Source organism: Corvus cornix, chromosome 4 (genome assembly GCF_000738735.6).
Source record: "Corvus cornix cornix isolate S_Up_H32 chromosome 4, ASM73873v5, whole genome shotgun sequence".
Classification (NCBI taxonomy): domain Eukaryota; kingdom Metazoa; phylum Chordata; class Aves; order Passeriformes; family Corvidae; genus Corvus; species Corvus cornix.
In genome coordinates this window covers 50,083,675-50,103,526 of record NC_046334.1, presented here as the reverse complement: position 1 = coordinate 50,103,526, position 19,852 = coordinate 50,083,675, and the positions used below count along the sequence as shown (strand labels likewise).

The window sequence follows — 19,852 nt, the reverse complement described above, 5'->3', positions numbered from 1 at the left end:
TATGCCTTCCTGCATTGTTTTACAATTAACTTCCAAGTTTAGCTGTTGAACAAGATTATAGCACTAGAAGAACCTCAAATGAGAAGTGTAAACTTTTTGGCCAGTACAAAATCTCACCCCAACTGCTCCTCCTCACCCCTATAGTAACTAGTCTTGGACAAATATATGTGTTCTATTCACTTGGAATATTCTTGGCTGTTGTATTCCTGGAAGCAGACAAGTTTTAGCTGCACAAAAATGTGACCACACATACTCAGAAGAAAACCAGCACATCTTGCCTGGCACTTAGAATTTGTCTGTGTACATCTTGGGTAACACCCAATTTATGCATTCTGTTTCAAACTCTTTCTTGACTTGTATTAAATCTGGCTTTGCTTCAGCTGTTGTATTCACATTTTTGCAGTGTAACACAGTGTTACCATGGGATTGCATTTTAAGAGCCATGTAAAAGGAATTTCAGAGCACAAGAGTCCACTGGTTACATTACACAATTCTCATCCAGAATTACCTGCTGTAACATCCATACACGAAGACTCAATAGCACTAAACCCCATCTCTTATGTGCACTACTCAAGCCTTCAAAACAGAACACAGGTCATCGCCCGTTCTTATTTTCCAGACACATGTACTCTGAAGACAACGGCTTATGATTCATGGTGCTGCACAAGCTTTTGAAGCTCTTCCTTTTGGCCTGTGGTAAGGTTCTCTGGCATATATGCAAGGTATGTATTGCTGTATCCTGAAGGAATGTCCCACTGGATTCATCCCCCAATCCCAGTTCTCCCACTAAAAGAATGCAGCCACCAAGAAAGTAAGTTGACTTGAAGAAAGCAAGGAAAATGCCCGTACTAGTTTTACCTCTTGTTGCTCCTCAGGATCTGCTGCTCCCCCTTTGCTAAGAGAGGGAAGTTAGAATGATCCCACTGTAATGAACTCGGCCATTCTCTAATATCTTTATGACTAAGCCCCAAGACACTATTCAGGCTTTGATTAAGTCTGCAGGAGAAACAGGGTAGCAACAGGGGTACAGCACTTAGCTTCTCCATCTCTTTGGGATGGCTTGTGAAAAGTCACTGGCATCTCATGAACACTTGCACATTCCTAAAAGGAGCAATACTTCACACATGAGTAACAGTTCATCATCGGCTTCAAACTGGTGAAGACAGGTCCCATATAGAGGCACTACTATTACAGGTGTGTGCAAGTTTCAGAAAGGCATCCTGATTTTCTGACACCTCTACTCACCCTCCTGATTAAAACAGCCTGAAGCAGTGCTGTGCTAACCTGAACAGTCAAGGACAAGAGATCCTTTGAGTACAACTTGTCAGCACCCTCTTCTTAATCCCAAAGGAGCAGTGACCAGCCTGCCCTCTCAGGTACTACAGGGCCAGAGGTAGCTAAGAGGACACGCACCTGCAAAGACAGGGTGATCACCTTGCAAAGACAGGGTGATCAACCGCTTAACAAAGGTTGTGTTGCAACCCTGACTGCATCTCAGGGTTGTCACATGAAAGCAGCACTAGTCAATAGGGAGGAGGAAATGGCATGATGAAAGATGACAGTTTGATTTTAAGCCCCCATAATTCCCACTCACTTTGCTTGGCTTTTGATGCACTTCTCTGAGAAAAATCTTACAGTAGGACAAAAAGCCTTAGGCATATTTGCCCGAAGTGCCAGATCGTTACAGAGTTAAGTCCCTATGTGGAAGCCATTAACACGAAGAATCTGAAAGCATCTGGTTCAAGGATACAGCTATTTCAGTGTAACAGTGTCTTGTATTGTCTATCCAAATTATTATCCAAGTTCCTTAAATCTTCAAGGATCTGTCCTAAAGCTTAAACTGTCCCTACATTTCCGTGGGTACACAGTTACAGTAATAGCACTCATTACCAAGACACTGATCTTACCTCCTGTTTAACTGTTGATACACCATGCTGGAAGGCACACAAGTTGAATAATTCTGAAGTTATTACGTGACCAGTTGCAGGATAATTTTCTACTATCCCAACACTGTTATTCAACTAATATGTCTACACCTTCAAGTCTGAAACCTGTTTATGGTCATCCTTCTCTATCCTCCCCTCCATTTCACAACCCCATGCAACAAGCCAAATACTGACAACACTGTAATCTCAAGGATTTTAATAGCACTGGCCAATTGAGAATAATAAAAAACAAGTAGAAACAAAGTAACAATAAAGGCAAAAATATCAAGAGAACATTGGAAGTATTCATTCCTGCTAGTCAAATGAGGTAGCAAGCTGATTTTGGGGGCTGAATTTATGGGCCTGAATTAATTTTTAATAATTTCTTCACAGCAGAGATTATGTTTTTGCAGATTCATTAAAAAAGCTGCTTTCAGATGTATGTAAGGAAGGAAAAAGATAACTACCAGGTAACACTGAAGCCAATATTTGTTTTCTACTTGGGCTGATACCAAATTAAGATAATTCTGCTTAAATCCAGTGTTCAAACAAGCAGAATGCTCCTCTGCTGAAGACAGGTTGTATTGCTGTAACTTAGGGAATACTTGCCCCAGGAATCTGATTAAATCAAAAATGCGTGGCTGCACATGGAATGTAGGCAAGACAACCAAAAAATGAAAACTGCAAACCTGCCAGTGGATCAGTTTGTAGCTGCTGTCCACTGGCACTAATTACACGATCGATGCCTGCAGAACTATCTGGTCTCCCAAGAGAGGAAGTTCAGACTGTATCAGCGCCAATGGATCCCAACCACAACTGGGGCGTTATTGTTGAAGTCAGCTCTACCTTAGGGCTGGACCTAAAGCCTACCAATTTACTTAGAAATGATCTTTTGACTTGAATGCCAGGTAGAGCAGGCATTTAACCGGGCAAAGAATCACCCCAAAAGAAAATTAAAAATTGCTGAGACCAAAGTTCCAGTCTATAGATGACAGTTTATATAGACTGATTACAGTCTATAACTGGACTAAGGTAGAAAGATATTCTATTTCTTTTGCTTTCATATCACTTGAAATATTTAAAGTGCCGTTTAGCAACACTTCTGGAAGCAGAAATCTGCAGTTTGAAGGTAACTTTTGCACTTAAAAGATGATTCATTATTAAAAACAGGTTTGTACCATCTTCAGTAACCAAAAAAAAATTGCTATAAAAATAGAGATTTGAAAATAGACTGAATTCACATGTACCAGGTACCATTTCTAGTGTAAAACTGGTTTAGTTTATGAAAAATATATTTCCTTAAAAAAAGCATAGGCTTACAGTATTATCACTAAGAAGATCCACAGAATTCCTTCAGTATCTATTAAACATTATACCCTAGGCTTTTTGACAGGTGGATCCTGCAGGCTGAATTTAGGAATTTCACATGAAGAAGCAAAAGGAATTCTTTTGGCTGACACCTTCTTCCCAATTGTTTCAATCTGAAAGAGAAAACACATTTCACAAGTGAGTGTGGCAAGCTAACAATCATGTCAACCTATGAGGAATCTATAAAGAACACATTTTATGAACATTAGAGTAGCACAAGCCACAAAGAACAGTGTGCCCAAGGACAGTTTCTGTGACTGGAGTTGCGAAGAGTTTGTTGAAAAAACAAAACAACCAACCAGCCAGCCTTTCACAGGTGGCTGCTTTGCCTACTTAAAGCTGCATCTTGACAATCTGAACATCCATCTGCCTCATCTTCCATAGAACTACCAATACAAATACCATAAAATGTTTCTGGATATTCTTAACATGTGGGTTCAGACTCCTTTTCCTAAAAATTTATACTAAATTAACATAGAAAAAGTTTTTCCCTCTGTAATGCAGTAGGCTGTTTTTGAAGCAACACAACTCTGAAAGGGTAAAGGTAGCCAACACTACAAGTGAAAGCATGTGACAAAGGCAACACACACAAGCCAGGTATGGCAAAATTCAAAGAGCAAGGCAAATTCCCCTAATTTCTAGTTCAGACTAATGTAAATCACTAAGGACAGAGCTTGTAGAAGACAAAACACTAACTAGTAGGACAGTTCAGGCATTCAATAAATAAGCAGAACTGTAGCTTTCCTCTTAAGTAATGCAGGTCAAAAGCAAAGCTCCGAAAAACAAAATACTTCAACTATTCTATTTTAATAAAATTTTGATGAATATATTCTAGGCAGATATCTGAGCTAACACTGAAGAGAGTTGTTTAAACAGTCAAGAGAGCTGTATGTACTGTAGTTGCCCTTTAACAGCTTCAACTGCCTAGTTGAATGAATCTATACAAGCTGACTCACAAACAGTGTACATAACTGTAGCTTAAACAGGGAAAAAATATCAAGAGAGAAATCCTACAGCCATTATGAGAGTAAGTACAGTACTCAGAAGTACAGGGAACGAAAAATAACTGAAACATGCATCTGATCTGGCTTGTAGATTTTGTTCTTATTGTATCTGGCTGAGATGCTTCTGTCAGACTGTTCCAGGATTTGGTGACTTTGGTATTAGTCAAATTCCATCTATGCTGAAAGTGCTTCAAGCCCTTCAGTCAAGGCTTACTCTACTTTCCCTGCTTGAGACCTGAGCAGATTTTTTTCTCAAATCAGAAATTCCTTTGCCTAAAATCAGAGCTTCACATTTGTATGTCCTGAATTAAGCTTCTACTGTGGAAACAGGTTATAATTGAAATGGTAGGTGTGTTCAAAGTTATTTAAACTCCAGTTTGAGAAAAAAAATATTAGAACTACTCAAATTCATAGATTTCGATTGTATACAATGGAATTGCTTTTAGCATCTAATGTAGCTATAAGGCTGTCTAGTGAAACAACTTTTAACAAGGGAAGTTACAAGACTAGAGCCCTAAAAACTTAAATTTTGGGATTGTCCGTTTAAGACAAAATCCTTTTTATTATTTTATGCAGAGACTATAGGTCAATTGTTAAATGCCTTTGCAATGATATTCTGGATGAAAAATCTGGATAATAAACCTGGATGACCAACTGCATTCTGGTCAGCAAACTCACAAACTGGTTAAAAATTCAACAACAATTTCATACAAGAAACACAAAAGTACAGTCTCTGATCTAGAAAGTCTTTAAGCCACAGAAGACTTCAGAAGAGAAATTCCTAGGAGAAATATCACACAGATTAGAATTTGATATAGAATTAGCTATTAGCTTGGCAAAGCACTTAGCTAAAAAGTGAAGCATTTGCTTCTGGGCCCTCTCTCTGGTGTAAACAAACACCATTGTTTGGATCTTCTGGCTAATCTTAATCAAACACAAAGGACTGAAAGGACTAATTAGTCATCTCCTCCAGCCTCCCATGTAACACTTGGGTGTTTCACTGACTATCTTCAGATACATTTTTGCATTCACTGCTTTCACCTCCAGGATCAGCCAGCTTTGTTACACAAACTTCAGGGAGAAGAGTCCAAAACTTTCGTTAATAGTTTGTCCAAGTGAAGATCTCACAGCTGATAAACATTTGTTACCCATATGACATCTTGTCCAGTGTCCAGTGTTTAAGTCTCATGTCTCCAGTAAACCTACTTATGTCTTTTGTGAGGAGCAAAAATGGTACTTACAGCTTACATTTACTTCTGCAGGAAGTGTGTTTTGCTATCCTGTTACTGTCAATTTCAAAAGCATCTTTTTTTTTTTTTTTTTTTTTGTGGTATTAAAATAAGATTCCAAGTAGGGGCTATGGCATAGGTTATAACATTCAAACTCAGCCCTTCTGCTGTGTGGTAGCAGCAAAGACTGCAGGTCTGGAAGAAACAGTGAAGGAGCTGGTTTTGGAGTCAAATATCATGCCTAGAATTAATTCAGGCATGAGATTTAGCAGTTTTTCATGTTTACCTCCTAACTGTCCATTATTTATATATATGCTGTGCTGCAAAGAAGGGCAGAACAGCATTCAGATGTTGTATTTATGGTTGCACTCTATGATCTCAGAAGTCTCTTCCTACCTAAATTCTAAGGCAGGCTTATACTGCAGAACGTTGATGGCATAGTCTGATGTAGCCTCAACTTTAAAAGAGCATCAGTCTGTGAAAGTATTAAGATAGTAGAGGAAGACAGCACTAGTGAACACTTAAGAACAGACAGGTGTACATTTAAATCCTCACCTGCAGAGGTCTTTTTTTTTCCCTTGCTACTCAGTCACTGAAGAGGGAGAGCAAGAGGGAAGAGAGAAGAAGGAAAGAAACATAAAAAGCATCACCCAGATGATTACCTGGAAGCCAATGACTTGTAGCTCATTGTGAAGATCATCTAGAACTCTCCTACCATCAAAGATAAATGCAGGCTTTAGCATTTTCTTATGAATACGTTCATAATCCAGCTCCTGTAAAGAGTAATTAAAGCAGATAGAATAAATAAGTAGCATAACACTCCCTCTTTTTTTCTTTAGTTTAAGACAACATTTACCTTAAACATGTCCCATTCAGTGCAAATCACAAGGGCATGGGCTCCATCACAGGCTTCATAGGGATCTTTACTGATAGTGACCAACCGAGACACTGTAACAAAAGGAAAATAATTTTATTCTGCACATGCCTTTACCACCAATCTGACATGTTTCTGGCAAATGAGTCTCCTTCCTTGCCCTACACAAACAAGTGGATTCAAGTCACTCACCTAGAGATATTTTCTACCAAGATACCACTTTGATTTTACTGATTTAGATTTTACTCATTTAGATGAAAACAGCTCGTACCTGGCATCTGAGTAGTCACAGCACTTAAATGTTTCAAGTCAAGCATTCAAATCTAATGTATACACTCAAGGACATCTCTAGAATTAGAGGGTACTATGGAGTGCTCAAATGCCAACTCTCACGAAGGTCATTGTCTGTAGAACAGCAGCACATCACAGTTTCTATTTAACACTCAGTTCACACTGGGGAAGAGACACATGGCTCCCCAGGGGCTGCCTGAGCAGCTGCCTAGAGGAAAGCCTTCCCTTTCCCTCTAATTCAAGGGCATGTCAAATAGTGTACACTCTTCATTCTTCATCACAGCTCAGTTTGCTCCATTCTCTTCACCTCTAGAAGCCTCATCTATTCTCCCCATTCATCAACTCCATTCCCCCTCTCCCCAGTAAGAAAACAGAAGTTCCACATACCCCCTACCTCTATAATCATAGGTGATTACTCTAAAGTGTTCTTGAATGTAAGGGAACAAAGTAATTTGGAAGTGATATGAGGGGTGGGAGAATGCTCAATACTGCATTCTGGAATTACTTCTTAATTTTAGTTATGTAAGAAAGAACTAATACAAGATAGTACTTTGGACACAAAGAAACTATCAGAACAACTAGTCTCTCCTTCTGGACAGTCTTCTTTCTCTTCCTTTTAATTATGCGAAAATATAAAATTCTAGGCATCTATTCAAATGAGTATTTATTGAAAGAAAAATACACAATAGTTGAGAATTAGCATTTATCTACAAAAGCTATGGGGAAAGGAAGAAGAGTGAGAGTAATCCTCTGAGCTGTAACAATTTTCTACTATGTGCAACCAACAGCACAACAACGTCATGCTGAAAATGAATTTATAATATTTATACAGACCTGTGTATACTGAGAATAGGATGCAAAGAGGAAATAAACCTTACATGAGCATTCTTACCTTGGTTATCTTCTGAGACACCCAGATGTGAGAGATCCAAGATGATTTGTTCCTTAGGTACTTTAGGGTCATAGATATGGAGCTTTGCCCCTTCATCCATTAAATACTTGCTAATGTAGATACTGGATGACTCTCTAGGGAAGAGAATCAATCAGTTAAGGAACCAGGTGGCATGTTCCAAGTAATGAAAGTTTTCAAGTATCATGATATGCAATACCAGAGCTTTTATATCAATTTTACATTAAATATCTTAGTGGCAACCATGCCAGCAGGAAATCTGTTATCTTGAGGGACACCCAGAAGAATAATATGAAGAAGTCTGTATCTCTTTTGCTGAATTAAGAGAGACAGTAAGTCCGAGGACTCCTACAGACCAAAATTATAAAGGCCTAGAGTTTATAAGCTTTCCCCACAAACTGCAGCTGAAGAGTTGTATCAAGTTTGACCTTTACAGGAAAACAGAATTAACCACTTCAGGAAACCAAGCTGAAACTTTGATTTCACAAAGCAATTTAGAACCAGCTGCAGAAGTGTTTGCATTCTCTTCTGTGGAGAATGGAAGGAGTCTGTTAAAATCTATCTTTGATTGTGTAAGTTAATAAGGACTAGAATGATCTGCAACTTCTGCATGATTCAGGTCTGTCGTAGGGGTCAAGAAACTTTTCTCACCCATTTAAGAAAGACTAATCTTTGTTACCCACCAATTCAGTCAAAAGAAACAAAGGGTCCCATATCCCACCTCTTAATACAATTCAGTGGGGGGCATTAGCTGCGTGGCTGGTGACGACTGTAGGGAATCCCTGCTGGTGAACTGAGCTTGCTTGCTTACCTTGTGTCCCCAGTATCCTTTTTGAAAGCAAACCCTAAAATAGCAATCTTCTTGTCAGTGACAGTATTGAACAAGCTGTCAATAATGCGAGAAGCAAATCTTCTTCTCTGATAATCATTCATGTCTATTACCTGAAATGACACAAGCCGTGATGGTACAGAAGGGAGCCATTTTAAACTATAAACAGATTCTATTAACCATCAAGCCAAACTACCCATACATAAATTTAATAGAGGTTTAAAAGAGAGATTATTTGAATTATGATACTCAGTATCATAAGCAATCCAAAGATAAATTTAGTTAATTTACCAAATGCTGAGATAAATCCTATTTAATGAGTGAATTCTGATACACATACACACATCTTAACATGCATTATCTAGTTTAAAGACTAGGATTTTTTCCATATTGCCTTTTTAAAAGAAAATTAAAACTTATTGCTTTCCATGTCTCTGCCTATTTCAGAACTAGGGTACTTGATGTCACATGGACATCCCATTGCCAGACCTACACTTTTTTACATGCCACATGTAACAACTGCAAGAATTAGCCTTTTTAATCCACACTAACAGATGCCAATACAGGAAACTTGTGTAATTCAACCACACTTAAATGGCTCACTTTCGTTATTTTGTTATTACATGAAAGTGGGTTTGATCACCCATTGCTCCTGTTCTTTCCTCCAGCCTGCTTCACACTTGGATCTCCAGTCATCACACACAGAGGACACTGGACCACTGGTAAAATAGTAAAGGTACGTTCCCCCACCTTTTCAGTGTTTAAAGTGGATTGGAAAGAGCTACACAACCCTCCAGGCTTTGAAACTTTTAGCCCAAATCAAGAATTAACAGGAGCAGCCTTTGAGACATAAGGTATAAACTATTCAGTAGAAGGATATTGGTGAACCACATTTATTTGAGGAAAAGAAATAAAAGCAGTGAGATTTATGCAACTCAACAGGGCAGTGACAGGCAATGAATGTACAGTTGGCAAGGCAAGAGGAATGTATTTCCTTCTGTAGGTAAATGTTCAGGGAATGAAGGTTTTGGTATTAGAGGGCCCTCCTCTCTCCAAAGGCCAGATAGAACAAAAGTTAGGATTCTGGGACTGCTCTGATCAGCATATCCTCCAGAATGTGCCTCTGGTCTGAGCTCTCCCACTGCCAAGAGTGCAGTGCTCAGGCCACAAAGAAGGGGTGCATACAGTTGCTTTTAAGGGTGCACAGGAGTGCACATTACATGACTTGAGCAGTGTGGGCTGGGGCAGACAGACCCCTGTGAGATGACAACAGGGCTCTGAGGAAGCAGAAGGTGCAGCTACAGGGCTGTAGTACGAGCATGGCATTTTACCTTACCCTAACTCTGCAGGCAGCTGTTCTTACTATCTGATCTGTCCACAGCTTAATAAGCCATACAGAAACACTGCAAAGAACACTGCTCTTGAAAGAAAGCATAAAAGCATCAAAAGCACTTTAACTGTCTTGTTTACAGCAGCAATGCAAACTTTTAGGCTTTTGTTAAATAAACCTCCAGATAGAACAAACTAAGTGTTCCTATGCCTTTGGGTTGCCAAGATACCAAGTAGCCTGCATTTTGAGAAGGGTCCTTATGATCCCACAGGACAGAGCCAAACCAACTTGTTTCTTTCAAGACAGTATTAATTATTCCCTACCCATCAGCTTATCAGTGAGGTAACATGGTTGGTTCCTGCAGCTCATGCTGCTCCAGGGACTGTCCATTGTCTGCTCTCATCTTATAGTGAGTAAAAGCAGTAGCTCATAAAGCAAATATCAGAACCTAGTGCTCCTCCTCTTCCCTGCTGCGCTGATGCATCCACGTCCTACACTGAACCAAATCTCTTCTGGATGCTTGCACAAAGCTCATTCAGTACATTAGTCTCTCTTCACCGATGGGATGCAGGCCTCTCCACCATAGACTAGGCTATCCTAATGAAATATATTTTTAAGGAAGATGTCAGTCCAAACCTCTGAAGAGGCAAACAACATAAAACCCATGCCTTCCGTGTCCCAAGCAATTAATGTAAGAGTTATAGTTGCAAGCAAGTAACTAGGCTGCTGACTAGCCCCTGGCTGGAGGTTAAACTCTGAACAGGGCATTGAGAGCCACTGGACATCACAGGTAACGGAAGAAGCTGACAAAAGCCACAGATAGTACTTGGAGATGGCACAGTTTTACAGGCAGTTATGAGGGAACTATGAGTGAGATCCAGCCAAACTTCAGACATTTGGAAGGAAGTATTAGGGATCTCCTGGGGAGGAGAACCTTGCAAAGCCAACAAAGCCTAAATAACCCCATCAACAGCACCATATGTCCATGATGACCTAGATAACAATATAACACTGGACTTCAGTACAGATGTGGCACAACTGACCAATGATGTACTAATAATTATTGGCAGGTTGTTTCTTTGGCAGCAGACTGGGATAGAGAAGAGTGAAGGGAAAAAAGGCTAGCCAAAATGAAGATCAAAAAAAGCAAAGCTGTTAATAAGGTAGGCAAATCAAGTACTTGGTATTCTGGGGGCATCTGCTGGGCAGCCTTATACTTGACCACCACAGACAAATCAGCAAAAAACCAAAGGGGTTTTTTGACCATACCACACACCTCAAAGCTTCTCATTCAGGACTAGGAAGAAAGGTGAGGTGCTTTCACTGGTTAATAGGGAAATGCTTGCTAGTACAAATGGGTATTATTGCTGCACTAGAGCCAGGCCTGAGAGCATCCATATCTTCCCATTCCTAACATTAAACCACGGAACAACAGCAACCTTGTTTTTTTTAAAAATAGCAAGATCTGCTGAGTTCTTTCAGAGCTGTAGAAGTAGACACTGAGGAAAAGATCAAAAGTTCTGAATTCAAAGTGTGCAGCAAACTGCAAGAGAAAGACAGGAGACACACGCTTGTACTTCACATTTCCTAGTGCTGCTTCTAGACAGCTTCCCAATCCATTTGACCCAGGTAACTTGATTCACCCCAAAAAAGCCTAAGTACCTGTAATTATCAAATGGCAGCATTAGGCTGAGTGCCCTAAAATGTAAAGATGACCAGAACTAAGTTATCTGCTCCTTAGAGCTGAAACACAGTTTGTGTGGAAAACACTTAAAAGCTCAATGCCTGAAAGCTGAGTGCTGAAGAAACACCACCCTCTGAAAAAATTGGTGAGGAACTTGTACCTGTTGCCAGTAGCGAGCTACCTCAGGTAAGTTCAGTGCCTCACAGAGGTACACTAAATTCAAGACATCCTTCTGAAAACAGCTACCTCCAAACCCTGAAAGAGAAAGTAGTTATTTTACAGGTGACTAAGGTACTGATCCAAGACAATCTGTGGAATCAAGTAGCTTTTGGCAATCACTGGCATCGTCAGCATTATAATTTTTCCCCGTATTTCACTGCTAGCAAATGAAAAAACTTAATATCTTAAAATCCAACTCCTGGACCTACTTACTTTGTCAATTACAGAAGGCTTAATTATGCTTCATGTTCCACTGAAATCAATGGAAGTTTTAACACAGAAACCTGAACCTGTATGAGAAAAAGCAACTATGGGCTACTATTACAAGTAGGCAGACAAGCTCCTGGGCCTGTTGTCCCCCCACCTCAAGATCTGGACTAATACTTCTCAAAACAAGTGTGTTAAGATTAGGTTCCTTCCTCCTGCACCCCCAAATGGATATTTAATCATTGCCAAGAACCAAAGATCACCATAGCTGACCAAGGGAAAACTGAGACAATTAGAGGGATCCTTAAACTAGAACTTTGCTCAGCAAGCAGAGTCCCAGAAACAACACAGTGTAGAAGGAATTGTAACAACATAGTAGGAATTTTGGTAATGCATTTGCTATCTATTTTTCACTCTTGCACAGACTCTAGGATAGGTTATATTTAATAAGGTTATTTTAAAGTCTCAGTTTCTAGCATAAAATCATAGAGACAGGCTTTAGTCTTGTTTGAAAGTTTGATGTACTGATCACCACTTTATCACATCTTACTCTCTCATAAATCTAATCCAGAAACAACTGTATGTGGCACTTAGTGCTATGGCCTAGTTGACAAGGTTGTGATTGGTCAAAGGTTGGACTCAATCTTTGAGGTCTTTCCAACCTTATCATCCTATGAATTCATCCTACAAATTACAAGCTGCCATCACACATTCTGAGCTAGAGGTATTCTCTCTCTCAGGGCACTGGCAGCAGCTCCCAAACAAAATTGCAGCAGTTGCAATCAGGAAGACATCTTGGAGAGCACTGTCATCAGTGATGCTTCAGAAAAATAAAGCTGCAGCTTTTCTTTCCAGTGTCACAGGCAGGATAAACCATGCACTCTGAGCTCTCCAGTTTCAGGTTGCTGGGTCTGCAGCAACCTCAATTCTACATACTTTACCAAAAAAATGGATTTATACTAGTATTCTACAGCAGCATTTTCATACATTGAGTACTTCTAATGCTGTAGAAGATTTTAGAGAATCAAATTAATTTCAAAACACTACTACTGCACTATTAAACAGAAGCCCAACGGGGAAAAAGAAAGGAGGAATTTTTCATTTACCAACACTGGCTTTGAGAAATTTATTTCCAATTCTTTGGTCTGTTCCAATAGCTCTTGCTACTTCTTCAACATCTGCTCCTGTAGCTTCACACAGAGCACTGATTGAGTTAATGCTGCTGATTCTTTGGGCAAGAAAAGCATTAGCTGCCTGTAAATAAAAAGCATAGTAAAGAACTTTGGTTTTCCAGAAACCAGGATGTCCACAGACCAAAGGGAGCTGCTACTGAAAGGACTACTTCAGTACCTATGCAACTCTGTTGACATACAAAAGGGTAACATAAGTAGTTTAATACAGAGATGCCAGTTAATGTGATTTAAGCAAACCAAGATAATGCTTAACTTGCAGAGTTTGAACCGTTTTATGATGGTAATCAGTTTCTATAGCACTGGACGTTTGCTCTTAGTAATAACTAACAGCAATAAAAGTGAGAAAAGGACTTTACAGAAAGTTGGTATCATCTATTAACTAGGTCAGCTGAGAACTGGAAAAGATCAATATCCTTTGACACATGCATTGGGTCCCCCCCAACCTCACCTGTCTTTCCTAGCTGCATCACTCAGTGTCAACAAAATTCTGCTTCTGAGCTTTGTCTCACACCCCTTGCTCATTGCAGACCACAGCAGTGAGTAACACTAACCAGTTTAGAAAGTTCTGATGACCAGGTATTGGTTGTAAGGATCTTTTCTTTGGGCACCCAGTGCTCATAAACAGCACACAGAGCACGGACAGCTTTCTGTCCCTCTGGAGAGTCATCTCCACCAATAAGCACTCTGTCCGGGTTCTTCAGGTCCTTGATGGCTGTTCCTTCAGCAAGGAACTCTGGGTTAGACAGCACCTACACACACAGGAAAAAAAGAACAACAAATAAAAGCCAAAACCAATAGCCAGCCTTTAAATACACAACTCAAAGATTATGTTTACCTGCAAATCCAAGTTAGGCTTAGTATTGGCATCAAATATTCGACGAATGCTCTCCGCAGCACGTACTGGAACTGTACTTTTCTCAGTGACAATTTTATAGCCATTTGAATTCTGTACAATTCTTCTAGCGCAAGCTTCAATGTATTTCAGATCAGCTGCTCGGCCTTTTCCCATCCCATAGGTCTTTGTTGGTGTATTAACCTAATTACAGATGAAAGGGGAAGAAATGTTCCAGGTCAGTATCTCTTGTGTTAAGAGGCAAGGTGAAATTGTTAAGACTGATGGACATTTTCCTTCTCACAAGAAGGAAAATGCTTCTACCCCAGAATTATTCTGGTTACCACATCAGATGAGCTATTAGCTGTCTCAATTACCCATTTTGTTTTCTATGGAAAGCTCACTGGCCTCTATTCAAATAGGATTTAAACAAGGGCAAGTCATAGCAGCTCTGCAGGCTTTGGTGAAACAATCCTTATTCTGGAAACACCAGTAATTTCTTCATGATTATGGCCAGCCACTTTTTGTTACCTGTCCCACGCTAGGAGTGCAAAAGCTCACATAAGAATCTTGTGGCCAGTGAGGCAACTATAGTTTAAACTCACTTTGCAATGAAACCTAAGTGTAGGGCTGATGAAAATTAGTATACTGACGTACACAGAAAAGGCAACATGAAGGAAAACACGTTGTTTAGATTAAGACAGAGGGTCCTTTTCATTACAAATGGAAAGAAGAAATGCCAACAATGTGTAAAACACAGCAGCTTGTTTTGAACCAAAGACAGGTGGCAATATATGGCCTGTATTAGTGGCAGTCATCCAGCCACATAGCATTCATTTTAGACCAAATGAATGAAGAAAAATACTCTCAGAAAGGGAGCTCCATACTACAGTGCCCTAACAAAGAGGAGTTCTCAAGAAAAAAGGACCTTAACAAATAACTCAACTGTGGCCTACCAAGACAAACAGCAATCAGTTCTTTTGCATTCTGCATTACTAACAACCTCTAGATCACAAAAGGTTCATCTTTGACTGAATCCTCTTTCTAGTGGTGTCAATAGCTTTGAAATATTAAAGCCACCCTCACTTCCACTAATACACTGTTTTTAAAAGCTTCTAGAAATAGTTCAACTTCATAACTGAATAACCAGCCTATGATTTTGCATATCTGTCTAGGAATTTTATCATTATTATCAAGGTCCCATAGATTTCATCAGTACACTGCAATGACAGAGCTGCACTACATTCTGCTCTGACTTCGTACACCAAACCAAGTTAAACATCAACATTACCATTTTGACTTAGAACCTCTTCATTTGTCAAAGGTGCTACTGGCTAGAAGAAAAACAAATAAAAAGCTTACTAAACACTTTTCCCACAGTACACAGAAGGACAAGGAGAAATCTGTGACACAATGACATTGCTAAGTGAATCTACATGACAAAACAAAGGCATCTTCCTAGAAGAAAAGCAACAAAATGATTTGATAAGAAAGAAAAAAAAAAGATAAACACAACCACCTTCTCCCCCTAAACTTACAGAAATAAATACAAGATCAGCTTCTCTAATGGCATCATCAATACTGGTGGAAAAGAAGAGGTTTTTGCCTCGACAGGATTCTACTACTTCTTGTAACCCTGGCTGGAAAAAAAAGCAGAAAAAAACCCCAGTTAATGCCATTAACTTTAGGTTAATGCAGTTAGAAGAGCAGCAAACTCTATGCCCAAACAGCATATAATTTCAGATACAGAAAGATTTTCTTTTCTCCCCCCATCAATGCAGCATGTTTTCAGTCTGACTGAAGTAAAGCTTCTGAGGATTTACACAGTGGAAAAAGTTAAGCTCTTCCTTATTCAAAAGGCTCAAAATGCTGTCCTGAGACTTTCAGCCACACTGAATTGCTTATTGCACAGCCGGATTTTAGCTTTCAGTTATTCCCATGCTCAATTCTACTACAATTAAAGAAATACCCGTAGAGTGATATTAAGTAGATTCAAGAAGTCTTACAAACAAACAACAAAGCCTGCAAACAAAGGTGGTCCCAACTCTCCATTTCCCTCTTTCCATGATCTCCCCAATCTCAGATCTGAAACTGCTTCAGCACAAAAAAACACCCCACAAAGAAATCTTCCACCAAGTAAGCAAGCCCAGATATAGTGAAAGATAGGCAGCAGAGACAGACAGGAAATCAAGACCACTCCTTTCAGCAACCACCCATCTTTGGGCCAGATTAAACTTATCATGGAACCACTCCCACAGTATGAAAGAATCACAACAGCCATAATATGATGAAATTCTTTCCAGAGACACATACTGTGCTGTAACACTTTCCCTTCCCTTAACACTTCCACTCAGACAACAGAAGCAGGAGGTCACATACAAATGAGCAGTCCTCTGTATTAGAATGGTCTAAAAAAATTTAACCAAGATGTAGTTGTCACAGATAAAAGAAGCTTCTACTTTTGTTTGAATAGTCAGTCATGCACTTTCACGTGGCAATCAAATCTCCAATGTGAGACACCTATCGTGACATTAGATATTTGAGTAAATGCCAGAAAGGCAAAGGTTCACTAGATGGAGAGAAGAAAACAAAGCAGAAGCTTTCTTACGCAAGACATTTTTACTGTCTCATTTTATATCAAATACCACCCACTTAGAAGAAAAACAAAGGTCAGAACAGGCAAAATAACATGTGTTACAACCCACTGAATATTCCAACTATGGTCTGACAATGGGATGTAAATAGAAAGGCAGCCCAATAGATAACTTCTGACACTGTAAAGAAAAAAAACCAACCAAAAAAAAAAATACAAAAACCTCACTGTGCAATGACTCAATTTTACAACTGTCTGAACTAACTCTTGGCAGTTTTTGTACATTCTTTGTAAGCAAAGGACACCATTCCAGGAAACAGATGTTACAAGTTTGGGGTTTTTAAAAAAAAACAAACCAAAAAACATGCCAAGGCAAGCTCTACTTCAGCTCATTCAGTCTAAGTGTTAACAGAAAACAAAGTACTTGCTTTCATAAAATTTATTCCTGTCTCACCTGCTAATCTGAACATTATACACGTTTCTTTTGAATTTATTTGACAAAGGAGGTCTATTCATCTTGACTTAGTCACAGTATAGCTTTGGTTTTAAGAGGGAAGAAGACTTCTCACAGCAAAAGAGCAACTGTTAGTACCAGTCAGATGCCTTGTCTTTGGGACATGAGTGAAGACAAGTTTTCACTCCAGTTAAAGAATTCAAATCTATAAAAACTGTGCTTCATGAAAGAATGAAGGAAAGAAAAAGAGACCTATTTTTTTATGATGAAAAAGAATGGAAAACAACAAATGCTAAGCGAAGCAAAATAGAAAAATGCTTTATGTATTTTCAAATTAAAGTAATTCTGTAACGAAGGAGTGACAGTGTGGTACATTTATTTGGCCTTGTCTTCCCATGTCAGACTGAAGATTTAGGGTACGGCTGAATCAGAAACATGACTGTCCCCATCCTTCCATATAGTTAAAGCTGGGCAGCACAGATTGGATTTTGGCAGTATTCAGAATGCAAATAAAGCTTACAGCTCAGTATTACACATTTATACTGTGCTACAACACAGCGGGTAATATCTGCAACTGAGCAAGTGGACTATGTTATGATCAAATCACATCCCAAAAGAAAGTCAGCATGATTTAGCACAATTCACTATATATAGAATTACATTTTCCTTATTAGGCCCTTCATATATATAGAACTACATTTTCCTTGTTAGGCCCTTCATATAATCATTAATACACATCTGCATCAGCTGCATTAAGTTATTTCAAAAATCTGGTTTAATGAGCAGTAGTGACAAGCAGCTGTTCCAGAATACTCTTTTTGAAGGACATCGCTACTGTGCTAAGCTTGATAAGCTTCAGAAGTGGGCTATGGGGAAATGCCATGTAGTGGGTGGCAAGCAAAGGCAACACTGTCTGGAAGAAGAGACAACAGTGGTGTTTACCTCGTAGATTGGGAGAGTGTCTGAATTCCAGGCATTGATTCTGGCCTCATTGACGTCCACAACAGTAACTTTGATACTGGGGCACATTTGTGCAATAACACTACAGGTTGGCCCACCAACATAACCAGCACCAATGCAGCAAATCTTCTTAATTTCAAACATGATTGCTCTAGTAAGAGGAGGGGGAAATGGAAAATCAGGAGTTACAAATTAAAATACCGGCCAACAATTCAAGGAAAACAAAGAGCATTTGCGATTTCAGATTTTATTATGCTGCGGCCCACAGAAACGTTTTCTTACGGCTGATCTCTGGAAAGGAACTGCTATTCCTCTCTCCAACCCGGGAAGGCTTTGGAGTCTGCCCCTCTCCGGAGCGCCAGCACACACAGACCATGAAGGAAGCGTTTCTGTGGTCGCTTTGAGTCCCGACACCCCAAACACCACCCTCGGGCCGAGGAATTGCTGATGCCACGGCAGTCCCGGGCACGAGCAGCGCCCGCCGCTGCAGACAGCGCTCGGCGAGGACCGGCGCGGCCCCAGGCTGCGGCCACAGCCGCGCCGGGACCCCCGGCCGCGCCCTGCCCCTGGAGCCCCTCGGCCGGGAAAGGGAGGCCGCAGCTCCCGCCTCCTCCCCGAAGAAGGGTGCGGGCCGAGCTGACCGCGCTCCCCCTGGGCCGGGCCGATCCCGCGGGCTCCATCCCCGGGAGCACAGCGGGAAGGGAGCGGCTCTCCGGCCGCGCCCGGCCCCGCGCTCCGGGGCGGGAAGGGCCCCCCGGGACGACAGCGGAGGGACTCGCCGCCGGCACCGCAGCACAGAGACTTACCGCGGGCGGGCAGGCAGGCGCGGTCCGGCCCCGGCGCCGAGGATCGAGCGGGAGCGCTGCGGCGGGGATGCGCGGAGGGGATGCTCAGGGAGGATGCGCGCCGAGCTCAACGCGACGCTCCGCTGGGAGGGGAGCGGCAGCGGCGGCGGCCGCTTTTTAAAGGGCCGCGGCGGGCCCGAGGCGGCTGCTTCATGGCGAGGACGCCGAGTAGGGCCGTCCCGCCTCCTCCTTCCCCCGGGGGCGGAGAACGGCGCCGGCCCGCCCGCCCCGCGTTCCCCGCCCGCCGCGGTGCCGGCGAATGGCCGCGGGACACCTCGGGCGGGCCCGGCCCCGCCGGGGCGCGGGCGGCTGAGGGGCCGCAGGGCCCCCGGGCACGGCTGGGAGCTCCGGGCCTGGTCGGGGCTGGGCCGCTGAACTGCTCCTGTCTTCTGCCTCAGGGTATTTTTGTAAGAGAATTTACTTGTGGTGGTTGAATATTCAAGTGAATAATTTTTTGTCCTTCAGCTATGGTTACTGTGAAGTAAAGAAGGCGGTGTTCATTCTCTTTCCTGTACCGTAGCACCATCTCAACAAAGAGAAGTGAAGGGAGACGTGGATAGGTTACAGCAAAGTTCATTGTTTAAAGTCCAGGCTGTGAACATTGCCCAGAGGAAGGAAAAAAAAACGAGCTTTCATTCTTGTCCTTGTGGCCTGGGCACTGCCCAGGGACCTCTTGCCTAGCAGTATTAAAGTCCTCAGATACTGATCCTGCCTTTTATATAAACATGGTATGATATTATTATACTGCATCTGGCTTTGGGAGCAGAAAGATTATGAGAAATCTGCAGTCTTTTCTTCTCCAGTACATTTAAATTCACTTACACTGCCTCACCTAGAAGCTGGGTGTGGGATTTTGCTCCATCTGCAATATTGTAGTGATTTATGCTTTAAACAGATTACAATGTCTATGTTAAATGTTGCCAGACTAGGTGGATAATACATGCACATTCTTATCAAAGCCACTAAAGAATTGCCTTGTTCTTATGTGGCATTTTCAGCCATAGCTGTTAAAATACATTTTTAAAAATTGAATCATTATTTCTGTTCTATATTTTACCCTGTTACTACTTTGGAGGATCTGATCTTTCCCTAGAAGAATCTCTAC

At 41.1% G+C, this 19,852-nt stretch overlaps 1 protein-coding gene across 2 annotated transcripts; it reads right to left on the bottom strand.

The window, feature by feature from the left end:
* Positions 1 to 2,125: 2,125 nt before the first annotated feature.
* Positions 2,126 to 18,926, bottom strand: UGDH (UDP-glucose 6-dehydrogenase). Of its 2 annotated transcripts, XM_039551654.1 has the most exons (13): positions 18,709 to 18,809; positions 18,544 to 18,547; positions 17,885 to 18,053; positions 15,434 to 15,535; positions 13,899 to 14,099; positions 13,615 to 13,812; positions 12,977 to 13,124; positions 11,605 to 11,699; positions 8,413 to 8,543; positions 7,584 to 7,717; positions 6,383 to 6,474; positions 6,189 to 6,299; positions 2,126 to 3,406 (listed from the first exon to the last, which is right to left on the bottom strand). In XM_039551654.1, exons 3-13 carry the CDS (start codon positions 18,044 to 18,046, stop codon positions 3,296 to 3,298), a joined length of 1,485 nt encoding a protein of 494 aa, XP_039407588.1. In that variant the 5' UTR covers positions 18,047 to 18,053; positions 18,544 to 18,547; positions 18,709 to 18,809; the 3' UTR covers positions 2,126 to 3,295. The 2 variants fall into 2 exon arrangements, with proteins under 2 accessions (XP_039407588.1, XP_039407587.1); XM_039551653.1 differs by lacking the exon at positions 18,544 to 18,547 and having other exon boundaries at positions 18,709 to 18,926.
* Between the last annotated feature and the right edge of the window lie 926 nt (positions 18,927 to 19,852).

Bases quoted from the DNA above. Each gene is read 5' to 3' on its own strand.
- UGDH (XM_039551653.1), bottom strand. From the start codon at position 18,046: ATGTTTGAAATTAAGAAGATTTGCTGCATTGGTGCTGGTTATGTTGGT. The intron at 14,100-15,433 runs GTAAGTTTAGGG...ATCTGTAATTAG, and splicing joins CTGATCTTGTATTTATTTCT to GTTAATACACCAACAAAGAC. The intron at 13,813-13,898 runs GTAAACATAATC...CTGTGTGTGTAG, and splicing joins AGCCTAACTTGGATTTGCAG to GTGCTGTCTAACCCAGAGTT.